General features: G+C 34.7%; 1 protein-coding gene across 2 annotated transcripts in view; it reads right to left on the bottom strand.

Annotated features, from left to right (window-relative positions):
• Nucleotides 1-20,227, bottom strand: part of Crag (DENN domain-containing protein Crag) — a 718,705-nt gene that overhangs the window by 283,628 nt on the left and 414,850 nt on the right. For both annotated transcript variants that reach the window (XM_090406570.1, XM_090406571.1), the window contains exon 20: nucleotides 10,352-10,622. In XM_090406570.1, the coding sequence (XP_090262696.1) occupies nucleotides 10,352-10,622 (271 nt within the window). The remainder of the gene's footprint in view (nucleotides 1-10,351; nucleotides 10,623-20,227) is intronic.

The following is a 20,227-nucleotide window of genomic DNA, read 5'->3' as shown; positions in this document are numbered from 1 at the left end:
TCATAAAATTTACGAACCATAGCGGGAGTTCAGATAATAGATAGGCTACGACTGCAGAAAAGAGAATTATAGTTTAATAAGATTGAATGCTAACTGTGTTCTGGTTCCTTGGTCATACAAGCTTTGTTAATCTAGGATTAGGGGTGGCGCAGATAAAAAATAAATTTTCCCTGAATCCGAATAAGGAATTAGAACCAGTGCTGAGACAAAGGAATAGGTTCCTTTGTCTCAGCACTGATTACTCTTATTAGTAATTCGGCCTAGAGATTATTTTGAGTTAAGGAGATAAAGTTTATATTATAGAGAAATATTGTAGAAGAAAGATATTGGAAAGATTTCACAATTTAACAATGGTGAGCCAGCCGAGATTTTGATTTAAGAAGATTTACTTAGAAAGAGATAGGGATAAGTATAAGTTAAGTATAAAGGATATTAAAAACATAATAAGACTTATAAAAGGTATATTATATACGATATAACAGAGGTACACTGGTGAATAGAGATTCTACATCGAAGCTCACCATAAGATCAGTAGGTTGTAGTGAGATTTTTTTTTTTTTTAATTTGTTTAAGAAATTAAACAAATTAAAAATGGGAAGTCCACTTTCACGTGCTCTAGCCAACTTTTATTTGGAACATCTAGAAGACATCCTTTTTTCATTATCTATATAACCTCAACTTACCTTTTGGGTTAGATATATAGATGACATTTTTTTGGTGTGGCCTCACAACAGCTTCCTTACCTTCCTTTTTAGCCAAAATCAATTCTTTACACCCACGGAGCAAGTTTACCATGGAGGTTGAAAAAGACAACAAGTAATCTTTTTTAGACATCCTTCTCATCTGCTCACCTTCAGATATTTTGACAACAGTTTACAGAGAACCTACTTTTACAGGATGTTACATTCTCAAACAACAAAATGTTTAATTCAATGAGCTAGAACTAACTGCTCAACTCCCCACGAATTACAGAAAGAACTTTCGACTATCAAACATTACATGAAATTAAATGGCTTCTCCGAAAAGACTACACAACATCTGTTTGATTCCTACAATCCAATCCAGAACAACAAAGAATTAATACAGCGAGTTCCAATTCCATATACAGTCATACCCCAAAGTTACGTGGCAGGTGGTACCAACCAAAAGCGCGTAAGTCGAATTTGCATAACTCTGGTTTAATTTTGCATACAAACATACAAAATATTAGTTAATTGGGACAAAGGTTTACACAAACACCTATATTTTTTAAGAAATATAATCATAATTGTAGTTTTTCGTATATAAAAAAAAGAAAGTTATTTCGATGTCAATGGTTTCATAAAATCTAATAGATTCGTCTGACGGCATAATGTCTTTTTCTTGTCACGCAAAATTTCTTCGTAGCAAGCTAATGATTTTTTTTATTTCTTACCTTGTGGCTACAATTCGTTCCTCGTTAGAATCTATGTCCTCCAAAATCTATAAACCTTTCTTTTATGATTGTTCTTACTGTGGATTCCTGTAGATCAAACTTCTTTGCTAGCTCACAAATTTTCATTCCGCCTTCAAAATCCTTAATAATGTTGAGTTTTGTTTCCAAAGTCAATGTTTTTCTTTTCTTGCTAGCTGTAGAAGAAGCGGACTTGCTTCCTTTAGACGACATTATTATTTTTTATGTCATAAAATTTTTATCAAGAACATTAAACAATCGCAAGGTTCGTAGACTATAAAAATCGTGTACGAATGGAGACTGTGTGAAACATGTCAGTGCTTGTTTACAGCATGTGCGACACTGGCGAATGTGGCCAGTGCCGGAAAGATACGACTAGTGGTGAGGCGTGAAGCGGGATGGGAATCCGTACATATGTTAAACCGCGTAACTCCAGATTCACATAAGTTGGGGTAGTGTAAGTCGGGATATGACTGTATTTCCCGAATTTCAGAAACAATTTCAAGAATTTTGAAGAAATGTAATTTAACAGCCACTTATATCCCTATTAACAAAATATCCAATTATTTCCCCTCTTCTAAAGATAAACACTCAACTATGCCACTGCCTGGCGTTGTTGTATCGATTTCTTGTTTTTTATATTGTACAAGGGTTGTATTCAATTCAATCTTTTCTAACCTAAACCTTCTTCTATATTACCTTATTCTATCAATATCCTATCGCCATTTATGTTGTATCCTATTCTTGTTCACACTTATTTTCAACCTTTGTTGCTTTATCTCTGTAATACACTATCGGGTAGCACGTGGTACCTCTGAGGGACAATGGAATTTCCTCGAGATAGAGGCAGTACAGAGTATCAGAGTGTCTAAGATTTTCCTCTCGTAAAACACCAAGAAATTTATTTGTTTCGCTGCGCCACTTAGCGCTATTAGATTATTAAACATTAACAACCAACGAGGTAATCTCTGGACAGTACTTAATGATACCTATCAACTCTGTAGACGTAGCCAAAATTTACTCTTTTCAAATATCCCTTTTAATATCCCGCATAGGTTCACATTAATATTTTATAAGCAGTGCATCGGATTCCAGAAATCACAGAAAGTCTTTGTTAGAATCAAAAGCAAGGTTTATTATACTCAAAAGTTGATACGCATAATAACATAAATTAAAATCCCATCTTGAGGGAGTTTCGAGACAAGGTATATAAAATTCAAACACTACTATTATACAGTAGCTTCCTAAAGTATGAATTATATTAACCTTCGCTAATGCATTAACCATGTACTATTATCACAATCAATCTAGGACTCCGTAGCTCTGTCAGACTACACAAGATAACATTCATATCTTTCACAATCTCTTTATATTATGAAAGTTCTTTACTCTAAACATATCTTTAATTTCATTCAATATAAAGGCGAGCATTAACACAACGACAGATAGTAAGGTAAAATCAATATTCTTCTAAAGTCCTAGCAATACAATCCTATCCTAGATCATTAATGTTCTTCTTCTATAACATATTAACGTACAAATCTTTCATTCCTATTCAGTATAACACAAACAAAGTTTACTTATCTTCCCTTTTTGATTCTTTAGTGCTTCATAGGTTCACAGGAACAGGCCTTCTGTGGACTGCCGAACTTGCATCTTTTCGTGGCGAATACAGCCACCAAGACCCGCGACTGCCTATCGGGATCCGTCCAACATCGAGGCACTCGCACCCCACGCCGCCACGAGAGATGAACACACAGGAGATCAAAGGAAAAAAAAGCCTTGTTACAGGGTTGCATGACCCTTATATTTCCCCTCTTCTTCTCAGCGATTCTAGCCCCTTTCGATGTCCGGCCGACTCACACTTGCTATTACGTCACGGCGTCCATTCTCTGCCCTGCTTATTGCACGTACGCTGACGTCATTGTTTACATGGGTGAGCCACTCTCTCACGTTACAACTCGTAACCTTTGGACTTGACTCCTCCCCAACTGTTGAATTTGTGCTTACATTTAATAATTCTTTTATACATATTTTATAATGCTCTGCTAATGTTTTACACTGTCAATACTAAATTAACCACATTCGTGAATGGCACAAAATACATACTTATTTAACCTTTTCATAACAGAACACACTTGATATATATATATACATATTACTTATTTTACACTTCGAGGCAATTTACTGTATTTATCTCATTCTTTTGTTTGGAAAAGCATGTTAGCCTGTGATAAGATAGGAATTCATAAATTTCCACTCTATCACAATCTAACATAGGCCTCCCCTTCCAATAAAAATTTTTTCAAAAAATTTTCTTCCTCTCAAGTGTTCCTCCTTACTGTTCAAAAAGCGGGGGGGTGTCTCTCTTTTAATGGCATCTCATATCTTCTTTTTGTGGGTTTCTCTTACTCTCGAAATAACGTGTGCCCCAGAGATAGTTTGCATTTCACTTAGTGTCTTATTTTTCTCAGTTTCCTCTTTCTCACTCACTACTATCTGTGTTCCCTCCTGTTTCAACCCTTTGGAGGTGTTCTGTTTGTCAAAATATTGCCTTGTAAATTTGAGGCATTTAGTCCTGCTAAGTTCTTTATCAGGATGGGGACTAGGTTCTCTCATTTTCCTCCGTTTCTTCTTCCTAGCTCTACTGTGACTTACTCTTGGGACATTAGGCTTAACTGTGTCTACTTCTAGGCTCCCAGTGCCAAATGAATTTCCCTGTGAAGTTTGTGCTACCAAGGATACCTGATTCACACGAGGGCTTGTCTCTGCTGACAAAGTGTGCTCCTTCATGCTTGAGTAGTCACCTGCTGGCTCACCTTTAGACTTATTCACCTGGGTTTTAAGGCTCCTGTTAACAGATCGGATTCTAGGTGAGTTTCTTCTGCTCTTATGCAACTTTGATTCAATTTCCCTGGTTATGTTTTGCCTTCTACCAAGGAGATATACTTCTTTTCTTGCATAATCACACTTAAAGTTGTATCTCATCAAAAAATCATTGCCCAGAATCAGCTTTATGTGTGGGAGAGAAGATCCTGACAAGACCAGAAACTCTTGCCAAACACACATTCTGAACTCAGGCAGATACACATTAAGATTTACAGATTTAGATGCGCGAGATGCTGAGGCTGTACACCCAAATATTCTCACGGATCCTTTGAGGTAAGTGATCTTGTCCTTAATATGGGGTTCTAACTTTTTAAAATAGTCTTCAGAAATGGAGGTTTGCGCTCCAGTGTCAAGTAAGGCATTGCAATGCTCTCCAAGCACACTGGTTTTCACTATCATTTCATACGACTGCCCTTTTATTCCTTGTCCCTTCTTCCAAGTTCTATTAGCATAAGTATACGATCTAGGTTCATCATCATGACCTCTATTAAAGCGTCCCCTGCCTTTGAAGCCATTGCGAGCTATGTGCCCAATTCTCTCGTATCTATAACATCTGGGGGGTTCTTTTCCATTTCCTTGATCATTGACCCTGTGCTCTGACGGCAGTACCAACTTTTCTTGGGAGGTAATGGTTGAAAATTTTTCCATTACCGCTTCCAGTCGGTCAAGAAGGGGCCTTTGTAGTCTCTCGACCTCTTCTCTAATTATACATTTAGTTTCGACCGCCTCAGAGATATTTGGTTCTGGGGCCTTCACTGATAATGACTCTAATCTTTTCATTACTTCGTTAATTCGCTCTATGACAGGTTTCTGGAGCAGTTCCACTTCCTGTTTTACAATATCCCTGATCTTACAAGTCTCAGGCAGGATTTCAGTCAACTTGTTCACTGTCTCACTATTATTGCCCTCGTTTCCCTTTCTTGTCTTGGATTTTTCTTTATCTTGGTTCATTGTTGGGCAGCATTCTTGCTCAACCAAGTTTACAAGACCGGCAGCAGATGTGGGATGTATGTCTCCAAGTGTCTGCTCCCTTTCTCTGACTGCATTGTAGCATTCATCCAAGTTAGTCACTTTTTTGTTGAAGGCAGTTTCCTTAAATTCCTTTCTTACCTCTTGCCTGAATTGTTGGAAAATGGCCCAGTCCAAATGAGGTTTCTCTTCATTGCGGACACTCAGGGTACTGGCCACCGTTAGTAATCTGTTCTGAAAATCAGATACACTCTCCCTGTCCTTCTGAGTGCACCTCTGGAGTTTCCATAAATTAGGCCCCAAACTTCCTAGTTTAGAGAATTGGGAAATTAGGACTGTTTTAAACTTTGAATACTCCAGGGTTTCTCTTAGAATGGGAGAGGAGTATAGGAAGGTTTTTGCCTTCCCTATCAGTTTACTTCGGAGCAAGACCAGTAACTGAAAGTCAGTCCATCTTCCAACTTTTCTTAGTTCTTCTATGTATGAGAAAAACAAAATGACATCATCAGAATCCTCGCCTGAGAACCGGGGGAACACTTGTTGGGGGTTAATACATCTAAAAAACTCGTTGTCCTCCATTATTGAGCTACTCATAGGGTTAGACATATTTGCCTCTAAGTTTACACAAATATTAAATCAACCTTTGCCTTTGTTAAGAATTTCTGTTTGGAATCCGAAACCTGCTTACTGTGTTTTATATAAAGCACTTATTTCAGTTATATAACCCACATCCTGTCGGCTGTGCCATTTATGTTATATCGATTTCTTATTTTTTATATTGTACAAGGGTTGTATTCTATTCAATCTTTTCTAACCTAAACCTTCTTCTATATTAACCTTATTCTATCAATATCCTACCGCCATTTATGTTGTATCCTATTCTTGTTCACACTTATTTTCAACCTTTGTTGCTTTATCTCTGTAATACACTATTGGGTAGCATGTGGTACCTCTGAGGGACAATGGAATTTCCTCGAGATAGAGGCAGTACCAGAGTATCAGAGTGTCTAAGATTTTCCTCTCGTAAAACGCCAAGAAATTTATTTGTTTCGCTGCACCACTTAGCGCTATTAGATTATTAAACATTAACAACCAAGAGGTAATCTCTGGACAGTACTTAATGATACCTATCAACTCTGCAGATGTGGCCAAAATTTACTCTTTTCAAATATCCCTTTTAATATCCCCCCATAGGTTCGCATTAATATTTTATAAGCGGTGCATCGGATTCCAGAAATCACAGAAAGTCTTTGTTAGAATCAAAAGCAAGGTTTATTATACTCAAAAGTTGATACACATAAATTAAATGTAGATGATAACATAAATTAAAATCCCATCTTGAGGGAGTTTCAGACAAGGTATATAAAATTCAAACACTACTATTATACTAAAAAAAATAATATACAGTAGCTTCCTAAAGTATGAATTATATTAACCTTCGCTAATGCATTAACCTTGTACTATTATCACAATCAATCTAAGACTCCGTAGCTCTATCAGACTACACAAGATAACATTCATATCTTTCACAATCTCTTTATATTATGTCAATTCTTTACTCTAAACATATCCTTAATTTCATTCAATATAAAGGCGAACATTAACACAACGACAGATAGTAAGGTAAAATCAATATTCTTCTAAAGTCCTAGCAATACAATCCTATCCTAGATCATTAATGTTCTTCTTCTATAACATATTAACGTGACACAAATCTTTCATTCCTATTCAGTATAACACGAACAAAGTTTACTTATTTTCCCTTTTCGATTCTTTAGTGCTTCGTAGGTTCACAGGAACAGGCCTTCTGTGGACTGCCGGACTTTCATCTTTTCGCGGCGAATACGGCCACAATTGATTTTATTAACTTTGATGATTTTATCCTCTAATAAAGCTTATACTATAATTTTTTTTCCCAAATTTACACTAACTGGTGGGTGAATTATAATGATTCCTATTGTTTATGGTATTCACATAATGTGATTTTTCTTACTGCGCATTAATTGATGGATTAATTAATCACGTTAAGCGAGATTTTCCTCTACTACAAATCTCTATTTGAAAATTACAATTATTAAAAAATTACCTGATGTTTACAGAAATTTATTCAGTTACAGCAATACTTATCTTGAAAGTTCTGCAGGCATCATCACAAACAATGAGCTCACTGCCCGTTGGTGTCCGATGCCTTCTTCACTATCTTCCATCTTTCTTTGTCCAGTGCAGTGTCGCAGTTTCTGTAAACCCCATTCCACACCAGTCCTTTTTGTTGTCTATCCATTCTCTGTATGGTCTATCTCTTCTGTTTCCACCATCCATGATACCAAACGTGAATGTCTTTATTTTATGTTTAAGTTAAGGGATATTATATCCCATATCGTTTCTTAGCCAAATAAAAAACTCAAAGAGTTTCATGCCAAATATAGTAGAAACTATATAAAGTTTCGCGATTCCAAGCATAAGCAAATACCTGGATACTGCAGCAACGGACCCTTAAGGTAGTGCAAGCTGAGGCAACTCATGTCAAAGGTGGAGCAAGCTCCGATCACTATTCTTGATATTTACCCATAATGTGAACTTAGCTCCTAGGAGCTGTATTACTGTTCTACATTATGAGAGAAGGTCACTACCCAGACAGGTTTCAGCCTTTATTGAGGTCTCATCAGTGAGCAGGTAGACTTAGTTAATACCAAGTTTGCAGCGAACAGAACTTACAACCCGTCTATGAGTATAGCTGAGAGGTGTCCTAATAAATTATTAGATATATGAAGAGCCAAAGGCTTCAATTCGGCGATATATGACATGTTTAAGTTAAGGGATTTACATTGTCTTTGTTTCATGCCAAATATAGTAGAAACTATATAAAGTTTGGCGATTCCAAGCGTAAGCAAATACCTAATCGAAGCCTTTGGCTCTTCATATATCTAATGAATGTCTTTATCTTCTGGTCTTCACTCATTCTGCAGATGTGTCCAAATAATGGCAGCTTCCATTGTATAATCTTCTGCATTAGATTCTCCTTTGGTTGTATCTTCTGATAAGAGCTGTTCATATGTCATTTTCTGTATCCATCCTATTCTTGGAAACTTCCTGTAAAAAGTTCTTTTAAATGCCAAGATTCTTTTGCTTGATTCCTTATTTATTACCCATGTTTCAGATCCATACATTACACCACTAAAGATGAATGTTTCCAGTACTCTTAGTTTTGTTTGCAGGCTGATCACTTTACTTTTCCAGATGTTATCCATGGCCTTCAGATTTGTTCTTCCCTTTGCAATCCTGATCTTTATTTCTTTTTTACAGTCCAAATCATATGTCATTTTACTTCTCAAATATGTGAAATGTTCTACATTTTCTATATTAATTCCATCCACTTGTATCTTTTGTTTCATGTTCTTCTCACCAAATACCATTGTCTTTGTTTTTTTCCAAGTTCATAACTAACAAGTCCAAATCTCTTCCCTTCCTCATTTAACAATTTCAATGTTTTTGTAGTTCTCTTTCATCTTCTTCAATAATAACAATGTCATCTGCAAATCTCAGATTATTAATTCTCATCCCATGTACTGATATTCCTTTCGCATCTTCCTTCATTTTATCCATTGCTCTTTCTAAAAGTGCAATGAAATGCTTAGTGATATTGGGTCCCCCTGTCTAGTACCTCTGTTTGTTCTAAACTATTTCCCAAAATCATCACATATTCTAACTGCTGCAACTGCATTCTTATAAACATCTTTTAATATAGCTATTAGATATTAGGCATGCTGAATATCAATAAGTCTATTTAGCATTAAATAACAAGTAAAAAATAAATTAATTTAATCAAGCAAAACAAAGTTGCTGTCAAAATCATCGAAACTTTTTTTTTTTTTACTTGGTTTGAAAGCAAATTTTACTTGTCAAGAAATTACGTTCTTGTTTAATCCTTTATCTGAATGTAAGCAAATGAAGTTTGTGTGTGAAGTATCTTCACAATTAGGCTACTTGTATATAGAAGCTGATGAATTCATATGAAATGTCTTGGCATTCCATAATGCAAAGAGCATATCCTTTTAGAATTGCATAATAAATTATGCATTCAGGGAGAAATCACTATCCAGATTGGTTTCAACCTTCATTGAGGTCTCATCAGTGGGACACAGACCCCGGGAAGATACCAATGGTGAATTAATGCAGAAGTCATATTTCTGTGATCATGCTTCTTATCCCTATCTTAATGGCAGTATGCACTTCTGAGGTGTGCTTTGTGTTGTGGGATATTAAGGCAATTGATACAAAGTCATAAGCCTCTATATATAAGTGGCCTAGTCATGACGATACTTCACACACAAAAAACTTCTTTTGCTTAACTTGGGTAGAGGATTACAGAAGAATATAATTTCTTGGCAAGTATAATTTTCTTTTGAAACAAGTGAAAAAGAAATTTTTAACAGCTATCTCTGATCCAGAGTATTTTGATACTCTGGATCAGAGATAGAGCAACCACCAAGTTTCCTATCTTGGAGTGACCTTGCAGATCATTCCAAGTGGATTTTGGAGAGAGAGAGAGAGAGATACCTCTGCACTTTGACAGCACCTCAATAAAGGCTGAAACCGATCTAGGTACTGATTTCCTTCCCTAATGCATAGTATTATGCACTTCTGAAATATGAAATAAAGCACACACACTTTGCATTATGTGTGCTTTGCTTTATGGAATGCTAAGGCAATTGATGTGAAGTCACCAGCCTCTATATACAAGTAGCTCAGTCAGAGATACTTCACATACAAGATTGTTTGCTTACACTTGGATAAATGATTAAACAAGAATATAATTTCTTGCAAGTATAATTTGCTGTCAATCTTTTATTTAGTGTTTTGTCTTTAATAAAAAATTATTTCCATAAGGAAATTAACTGTGTGCGTAACGATTATCATAAATATTTTATCCTATTGTACAAATTAAGGTTGCAGCAAATTTGAGAATTAGTTACAAATTTTATTAAATGTTTTTAATTCAACTTAATTTTTAATTTCTTAACTATGGCTAAACTATTAAAAGATGTGTCATGAATATATTACCTGAGCTGCTCTGATCATCAACTTTTATAAGATCTGAAACAAATTCTGTTTGCCCTTTAACAATAATGGGGAAATCTTCATGAGCACTATTTTCAGTACTTGTTCCACTAACACGATCATAGTCTAGCTCAGAGCAAAGAGACAGTGATCTCCTTGCTTTCTTCTTAATGCCTTGGCGAAACTGTGCAACTCCTATTATTACATTCCTTAGTTTTTTCCACATTATTGTAGCACTTGAATCTGCTGATGGCCATTTGCTTTCAAGTACTGCCTATAACAGACAATATATATATATATATATAGCAAACAAACAAACAAATATACTAGACTATCAAGTTTTAGAATGCCTATATTCCAAACTAAAATCAACCACATACCTGTCTTTAACAAGTCACATCATAAAAATGTGCATAAATCACAACCTTTATTTCAAATAATGGGATTTAATGTAAACTAGTGGTTTAAACCAAAATGCAATTGGTTTAAACCATTAGTTTACATTAAATAAACTCTATAATGAATTTTATTATAGAGCCACAACACTAATTTCATCAAAACCCTTTTTTTTTAATACATATCTCATAAGACAGCAAGAATATGATTGAAAATGCCAGTGGAAACATCCTAATAATATTTTTGTAATATTCTATTACAGAAATATCCTAATGGATATTTTTGTAACAGTTCTAACATTACTGATATCTTTCTGTAATAGAACTATTACAGAAAGATATCTGGAGAAGCAGAAAGAAGTCTACTTATGTTTAATTGACCACACAAAGGCCTTTGACAACATAAAACATAAAGAACTAATAGAATGCATCAACAAATTAGGAGTAGATAGTAAAGTTACCAGATTACTGATAAATCTATATTGGGAGCAAACTGCCTCAATAAATATATCAGGAGAAACCTCAGAGGAATTCCCAGTAAAGAAGGGTGTCAGACAAGGTTGTGTTCTTTCTCCTATATTGATAAACTTCTATACTGAAAATATCTTCACAATTAGCAGAATTTAAGAGAGTCAGCATAGGCAGAAATACAGACAACTTAAGATAAGCAGATGATATGGTACTGCTAACTGAAAATAAAAAGAGATCTTCAAAACTTACTAGAAGAGACGCTGAAACTAAGTGAAAAATATGGACTTAATTTCAACTTCAAAATAAATCAAACCACGCTGGTAACAAGAGAAAAAGGGAAAATACCAATATAAATATAAGATCAGAGGAAATACTTTAGATCAAATAGAAAGTCATATATTTGGGTCAACTAATTACAGAGAATGGAAAGCATGATAAGGAAATAGTAAGAAGAATACAAATTGCTAGATCAACCTTCATTAGCATGAAAAACGTTCTGACCTCAAGGGAAATTGACACCAAACCAAGAATTAGGCTGTTCAAATGCTATGTATAGTCAACACTGTTATATGGAGCAGAAACTTGAACAATATCAAAATATTGTGAAAATAAACTAAAAGCCTTTGAAATGTGAATGGATCCTCAGAAGAATCCTTAGAGTCCCACAGATGGCCAAAAAAACTAATTTGAAGATATTAGAGATGATTGGAGAAGATAGGACTCTGTTGAAAATCATTAAGAAAAGGAAAACCACCTTTTTACCTTGGTCACATACTAAGATTCATATCAAGGCATGAATCCCTATAAAAAACACTTTTAGAAGGAATGATATAAGGAAAAAGACGAAAAGGATGACAAAGAACAAATCAGATGGAAAATATTAAGGACTGGATCTTTTTTGTCTTATGAAGAATGTAGGAGAAAAGCACAAAACCATACAGGGTGGAAGCTCAGGTGGTAGTCAACCTCCTTGAAGGAGATGACACCTGACAAGACAAGAGATATACACTACCTACCAATAATTGTCTGAACACTTTAGCAATTTACAATTGATACCAGCAGGCGAATTGTGATACTGGGTATGTCCATCTTTGGCTTTGATTACCTCCTGCATCCTTTGAGGAAGGCTTCCCACCAGTGCGTGTGTGGTAGACATTAGGTGGAATTTGTCTCCATTCCTGCAGCAAGCAGCGCTGAGTTCAGTGACAGATCGAGGATATGCTACTCTGGACCTCAATTGCCATTCCAATTTGCCCCACAGGCGTTCGATGAGGTAGGACTCTGTGCAGGCTAAGGCTCTTATGTTCTTAAAGCTAATTTAACACTCCTCTCTTCATACCATTCTATAACAGCTGCAGCTTAGTGGCATGTGGCATTGTCGTCTTGATAGTAACACAGGTCCATTCCATAAAAACTCCACAGTGTAGGCAGTAACCTTGATATCCTGATTATTCAGAATATCAAGGTACTGAGCTGCCTTCATGGAACCACAGACAATGACCAGTGGTCCCACTCCAAACCAGCTGAATGCACCCCACACCATTACTCCTCCATCACAAAACTTTACTGTGAGTACAACACGCTGTGGTAACAAGCCTTCACCAGGCTGTCTCCACACCCACACCCTGCCATCAAAATGGAAACAGCTGAACCTTGATTCATTGCTTAAGAGTACCATTTTCCACTGGTCAATTGTTCAGTTCACCCACTCTTTGCACCAGGCCAGATGAGTCACCTTGTTCACAGGTAGAATTCTTTGTATACAGTATTAGTGCTCACCATTGTGTTACTGGGACTCTGGAACTCATTAAGGATTGTCTGTGCTGATTGTAGCCTGTTTTTACATGCCATCTATTTTAACACCCTCCTGTCCCTGTCAGTCATTTTCAGCGGCTGGCCTGGGCATTTTCATGCACTAGTGATGGTATAACATCTCCATTTGTTGATCATATCTCCAACCGTTGATTTTGGATGCTCCAGTTGACCACGATAACACCTCTCTCTAAGTCACTGAGTTCATGTCGTGTTGCCATACTACCTGTATTCAACTATGAAACACTGCTTCGTACTATCTGTACAGCAGTTTTATGTTATTGACAAACCTGGAATGTTATATAACTTCAAATAACAGAGGTGTCTGGACAATTATTGGTAAATAGTGTATATTAAAATTAGTCTTCCAAATTTTGCATTGTTATTTTCTTGACTATTTGTATGTATAGTGGTGCATAAAAGTGACACCTGTCATGCTTAAACTCTTCTCTCAGAATAGTAAACTTTTTTTTAGGGATCACAGGAATAGTTTGTTATAATGAATTTCCAATAGAGCAGCATTGTGCTTATACTAATTTTGCAGAAGCAGAAAACAAACATCAACAAGTACTGAAATTTTTTTTTAAATCATGCACTCTAGAAGTGCATGATTTAAAAAAAAAATAATGCTAGCATTCTAAAAGAAAATACCTATGAGTCAAATTTAAACATCCCATGAAACACCAGTTATTAGTCCAACTATCTGAGGACTCACTCCTTCCACATAGCATGCAGCAATATTCAAGATCACATGTAACTGTAGAAAAGCATACATAGATCAAATACTGGTGAAAATCTACTGAGTAATGCCCAACATTATCAAAAAACTTAAATCACATGCTGCAGCAGCAGTAGGAAAACAGTTGAATTGGCACAACATGTGCATTTGATTCATAGTAACATATTATGAGGCATTTAAAGAGACAAGACAGATCATTCTATCACACAGTATCATCAATAATACCAAGGAGAAATAATGATTCATTACATGTGAAGGCCTCGATCAAAAAGTGATCGAGGCTTTCATCAAGCAAAGTGAACTTTGAAACCAAGACTATGCTATGCTACACTACAAATGCACAGACATTCCAGTATAATAGTTCAGAAGCTAATACTTTGCTGATAATGTGTAAACTGACTAAGAATGCTTTTTAATGTTATTGCGCATATTTGTGGCATGGTAACAAAGTCCCAATGAAGCCATAAGATTATTAACTACAATGTATCGATGTTTATTTATGTTTATCAATTTCTGTAGAGCCTCCGTAGCTCAGTTGGTATAGACAAAGCCCTTTGGTTGGAAAGACCTGGGTTCAATTCCCATCCATGATGTGAGGAACCTTTATCTGGTCCCTTTCGAAATTGATGAGTTAGCCTGTCTTATACGAAGGTAGAGGATTTTTTCATCCAGAATCTCAGGTTTTTCATCCCTCAGAACAGGCAAACGGTCCTGTGAACATACATATCTACAGACATAAGACACTCCTGGAATAAAGATTAACCAATAGCGTTAATCCATAGGGTTTCGGTTTTGAATGCTTACACAGTGAAGTGTGGGTCTACGCGTGAGCATAATTCAATCAATCAATCAATTTCTGTAACATGACAGTCTAAATTATTTCATTATTTTGAATCATCAAAAAAACTGTGTAACTCTTATTATTACATTTCTTAGTTTTTTCCAAATATAACCATGACATTTCTTTGCAGCTGGCTGAGCTCAACAAATAGATGGCCATGAAGATATAGGCGAAATCCTCCTTGGAAAAAGAAGCTGTCATTAACAAATTATAAGCATACTATACAAAATATAATATACAGCCAGATCATGATTAATGTGAGTTTGAGTAATGCAATACTCATTGATACATATTGAGAATTGCACAACGATACTGGGTCTCATTTAATGCAAACCAAAATTCAGTTAATGTAAGGCTGGTGCATGTGCAGTTGAGGCTACCGGGTTACTGTTAGGGTTTTAGAAACTGCTACTTCAGACTGTATATTAGTTCTCAAGATTTGTTTTAATCGTTTTAAGAGGTACCCTTAACAAAATGGACAAAAGGAAGATTCCTTCAGATAAAAACACTATGAGCACAAAAAAGAAGAGGCTTGTTATCACATTAAAGTAGAAATTTGGTGTGATTGATCGAAATTAACATAGCACCTTGAAAATAGGACAAGATGTCAGAATGCCTGAATCTATGGTACAAAATATTTCAAAACACACAGGGGAAATAAAAGAAAAAGGTAAAGTTGCATCAGCTTTTTGCAGTTTGCAAACAACTACAAGGAATAGCATTACAATGACAGACATCTTTTAATTGTATGAATTGAGGACTGCAGTCAAAAACGCATTCTCCTTAGCATAGCACCCATTCAGACAAAAGTTTTAAATTTGTTTAAGAGAGTGAAAGTAAAAATAATAATAATAATGAAGTTGAAAAAATGTTTAGTGTTGGTTAGTTTGATCAATTTAAAAATCTAGTTCAGCTGCATAATATTAAAATTACCAGTGAAGTGGCCAGTGCAAATAAGGACGCAGAATCTAAATATCCTGATTTAAAAAAAAAATAATAATAATTGAAGATGGTGACTACACTGATCATCAAATATTTAACAAGAAAGAAACCAGTTTATTCTGGAAAAGGATGCCTTCCAGGAAACTTACTTTCTTAGAAACTTACATTTCTAAGAAAGAAAAACAGTTCAATTTACACTGCTAAAATATTTCAAAAGACAATAAAAATGTTTTTGTCAGCGTGATATTTACAATTTTTTTTTTTTAATTTTGCTTTCTATAACTACTCTGTGACTTTGTTAACAATAAATTTAAATTATAAGTATATGCTTTTTATCTTTTAGTGTAATATTTCATTAATAACATAAAAACTTATGTTTAAAATTTTTCACTGCATATGGAATCAATTAACATATTTTAAATATAAGTTCGAAGAGTGTGAATTTGAATAATGCGACCACTTCATGGAATTCATTATCTGCACTAATTGAGACCTATCTGTTTAATATACTATATAATAATAATGATAAATGAACAGAAATCCTGTGGGGATTTCTGTTCATGTCATGGCCTAGTCAAAAATAAAACCATGTTCAAATATAACGATGTGCAGAAATTCAATTGGAGTAAGACAAAAGTTTTATAATGTTCTGGCAATAGCAATATCTTCATGATGATTCGGGATACAGATGATTTGAAATATGAAAGTGATTGCCATTTAGTTTTGAGCATGATGAAATTAAATATCATACTGAAAGGAAAAGTATGCAAGAAAGTTTTAAATATAATCAAAATCAAGCAGCTTTCAGAGGTGAATTGCAAAATGAAATATACAAACATCATTAGATGGCATTATCATAACTAACCTTATTTTTCACAATGGATATGAAAAGGAGAACTATTAATGTCTGATATTTAAGACTAATCAGATCAAGCAACTACACTAACATGATCTGGCTGATGTAGAAAACTACTGATGTTACAAATCCAACCATCCTTATTTTTTATAAGATAGAAATCTTTTATTATAACAGTTTATAAATGCTTATAAGTTTTCAACATCCCCTAAAAATCAAGATATAAAACTTAAGATACCTTTAATCAATTATACTCATAACTAACATGATCTGGCTGATGTAGAAAACTACTGATGTTACAAATCCAACCATCCTTATTTTTTATAAGATAGAAATCTTTTATTATAACAGTTTATAAATGCTTATAAGTTTTCAACATCCCCTAAAAATCAAGATATAAAACTTAAGATACCTTTAATCAATTATACTCATACAGCTAATTAATCACACAAATACATTAGAAAAAACAAGGGGAAGCGCAAAAATTGCAGTTCTTCCAAAATAAAGAGACTGCACTTTTAAGATTAATGTTTTCCTATGTTCTTAACATCTATAAAGCTTTAAAATCAATTTAAGCATATGAACTTCAAATTATATTGAAATTAGATAATATCTTCAGAAGCACACACACACACAATGAATCCACCATTAAATTATTATTGTCCCAACTACATTCCTGACTACCTAAATAAATAAAACAACCCCCCCCCCAAAAAAAAAGAGTCTGCAAACTCCAACAAGTGAAACCTGCATTACACATTATACAACAAACTGATGTACTGAGAACTGAAAATGTTTCACCCTTGATTTGGCAAATAATGAAATAAAATCATGCTTATGAGAAAGTCTGACCATTAGAACCAACCCTAAGATTATAAATGTCCATTGACCTTACATTATACCAATGAATTAGCAATTAATGCAAATAAAATTTGACCTGAAATTTACAACTAATCAGAATGCATCCCAATTTTTGGTGCCATCTATACAGGGAACACTGCCATCTATATGTTCAATCACCATCCATAATGCTTTCTGAAGACTGTCTGCTTGAAATTGTCAGCACCTACATAAGATTCTCTTTCACTCCTCTGGGTATTTCTGGTCATGGATCATCTTCCAGTGAATTCTTACCACCTAGAAATCATGAACTAGTCAAAAATGTGTGCATGTGATAGGCAGTCATCCACATCATACACTGTTTTGAGATCATTAAATGTTTCTGAGGTAGATTTTTTTAGTTTAAAATAAATTGCATCAGGGCTTGTTCATTTTGCAAACTTTTGGCATGGGGCACTAACAGTTTCACTCAAACAATGTCTTTGTAAGAACTAATGAGGCTATCACAAATGTTCATTAGAAAGACCACATTTTTGCAGTTAAAAGGATACACTTTTGTCCAATTTTACTTACAGTAAGTTAATTTAAAAAAATCATTATTTAATGGGCACACTGCATACAGGCAAATCATAATGAGTGTTTCTTCACAGATACTGAAAGTATTATTTAAAATGTTCTAATATAATATCCAGATATAAAATGTGAATAGTATAAATTAAGATACAGCAAAATGTGGGTTTAAAACTCTTTAAATAATTAAATGATGAATACAAATCTAAGTTTCAGAAATGTCACCAAATTCAATTCATATCACTAACAGTATGTTTTTGATGAATTTTAATCAACTGCTTATAGCAAGTAGCCTGATGTTATTTTACCATCAGTAAAATGGTATTTTATCATGATTATGCATATAAATATGCACTGACTTCTGGATACTATATGTTCACTAAATTATGTACTTGAGAGGGGGAGAGACCTATGAAAGATGCAACCTCTAGCAGCAGCAACCCACTCATCATTGTCTTTCATGTCTTTTCATCACAAAATGATAACACACACACACACACACACACACACAAACAAATAACAAATAGTGCTGCCTCTATAGTTCAGTGGTTGGGGATTTCATCTTCAACAGACACCAATATCCCATTTTTGCTTCCTAATTTTGCCAGCCTTTTTTGTTGAATAGTTAGAACATCCTCTTTCCAGCCAGCAGGCTGGGTTGAAATCTCACTATGGTCATGAATTCTTTTGTCAATGTCTTTAAGGTTTGAAATTAATTTTGTCATCTGGTGTGAGACCACCAGCATCAGCTCATCAATAAGGGCTGCAGCCAGTATAACTTAAAGTTCCTGTTGTTACACCCTGATACCTTAAGAATGTAGAATTCCCAGTTATCATGGTGTAACATGAAGAGATAATAAAATAAAACCCCTGTATAAAAGCTAATAGATGAATTATTTAAAAGAAAGAAAAATATTCTTGCATCCAAGCAAAATATATAAAAAAAAAAGTGTTTGAAGAACTAAATAATAAAAGAAGGAAAATATTACAGTTGTGATATAAAACAATTAGCTAAGTAAAACAGAAAAGATTAGTAATAATAAATTGTATGTGAGAGGCTAGAGATTAAAATATTAAGTAAATTCTTAAATATTTGGAAGGGGGATTAATTTAGAGGCTAGCAAAAGAAAAACAATAGACTATCGCTCAGGGTCAATTCCCAGATTTGAGACATCATCACGGGCTCGCCGACCAAAGGATGTTTGGCAGAAAAACGCCACCCTAATTGGTCGGTGAAGTCGAATCAAGTAAGGGGCGGAGAAAAGAAATTAAAGAAGGTGCCGTTAGGTGCCAAGGTATAAAAGGGTTAGAAACCCCCCCCCCCCCCCAAAAGGGGCTTTTTTCCCAGATAGTTTCTTCACGAGCTCCTTCGTATAGGTTTCACGTGGTTTTTCCTGAGTGGCAGGATTGGAGTTATCTCCGTCGTCACAACAAGGAAACAAAAGTGAGTGGGATCTCGATTCCTTATTTCCTATGGTAAGAAACAAGGAATGCCATTTAGCCAAAGGTATTGTCTAAGTGTTTCATCGTCCAGTGAAAAGAAAATCTGTAAAGAAGTCTGTGTCCACGTGATGAGTTTCATAGCCATTGTATAGATGATTCAAAGAGTGTCCTTAATTCAAGAACGAAAGGTTAAGATCGCGTAAGCACAGCTTATTGCCAAAAGAACTAAGGAGTGACAGATTATAGGAGAGATCATACCAGGATAGTACAATCGGAAAAGAGTAGAGGCCAATATAGAAAACTCAAGAGAAAAGGGTACTGTAAAAATCTCATGTTAACTGAAAATCGTCTGTAATTGTAATCATTATTCTATTACTGAACTGTTGAAGAGACTGAGGAAATTTATACTAGGACTTTAGTACATGACAGATTATAATGAAAGTATGCTTGTTAATATTATATAAGTAATCATGTGTCCTGAGATTTATGCATGTGTATTGTAACTTATAGGAAAGTTTTAAATGTCAAAGTTATGTGTTAGTACAGTGAAAGGATAATTTAATCTACATAGTTTTGGATAGTTAAATAGAGTGAATTGATTACATATGTCCATGTGCTACAGCATATAGCATACATTCCGAGTAATATAGGGTTAACTAAGGTGTTAATTAGATCTAGAATTATACATATGATTGGATGTGTTGAATTTGTTATGGCAGCATGATCGTAATACCCACATGGGATCATAGCCAAATAACTTGTGATAAGCTAATGTTAATTTTGTAAATGTTTTCTTAGTATTGAATTGAATTATATTAGAAATAGAATTGTACCATACTAATGAGTTTAATAAGCCTTTATTCATTGAATAAAACAGTTGTCTGAAATTGCTGCCCAATGCACCACTTGAAAAACGTACGAACCTAATCACGCTGGAAATTAATGTGTTATAAAATGAGATAAAGTGTCA

This window comes from Typopeltis vanoorti, chromosome 16 (assembly GCF_054136105.1).
Source record: "Typopeltis vanoorti isolate ZY-2024b chromosome 16, IOZ_Tvanoo_1.0, whole genome shotgun sequence".
In the NCBI taxonomy this organism is placed as follows: Eukaryota; Metazoa; Arthropoda; class Arachnida; order Uropygi; family Thelyphonidae; genus Typopeltis; species Typopeltis vanoorti.
Note: the sequence above shows the minus strand (reverse complement) of the source record. Positions and strands in the feature narration are given on the sequence as shown.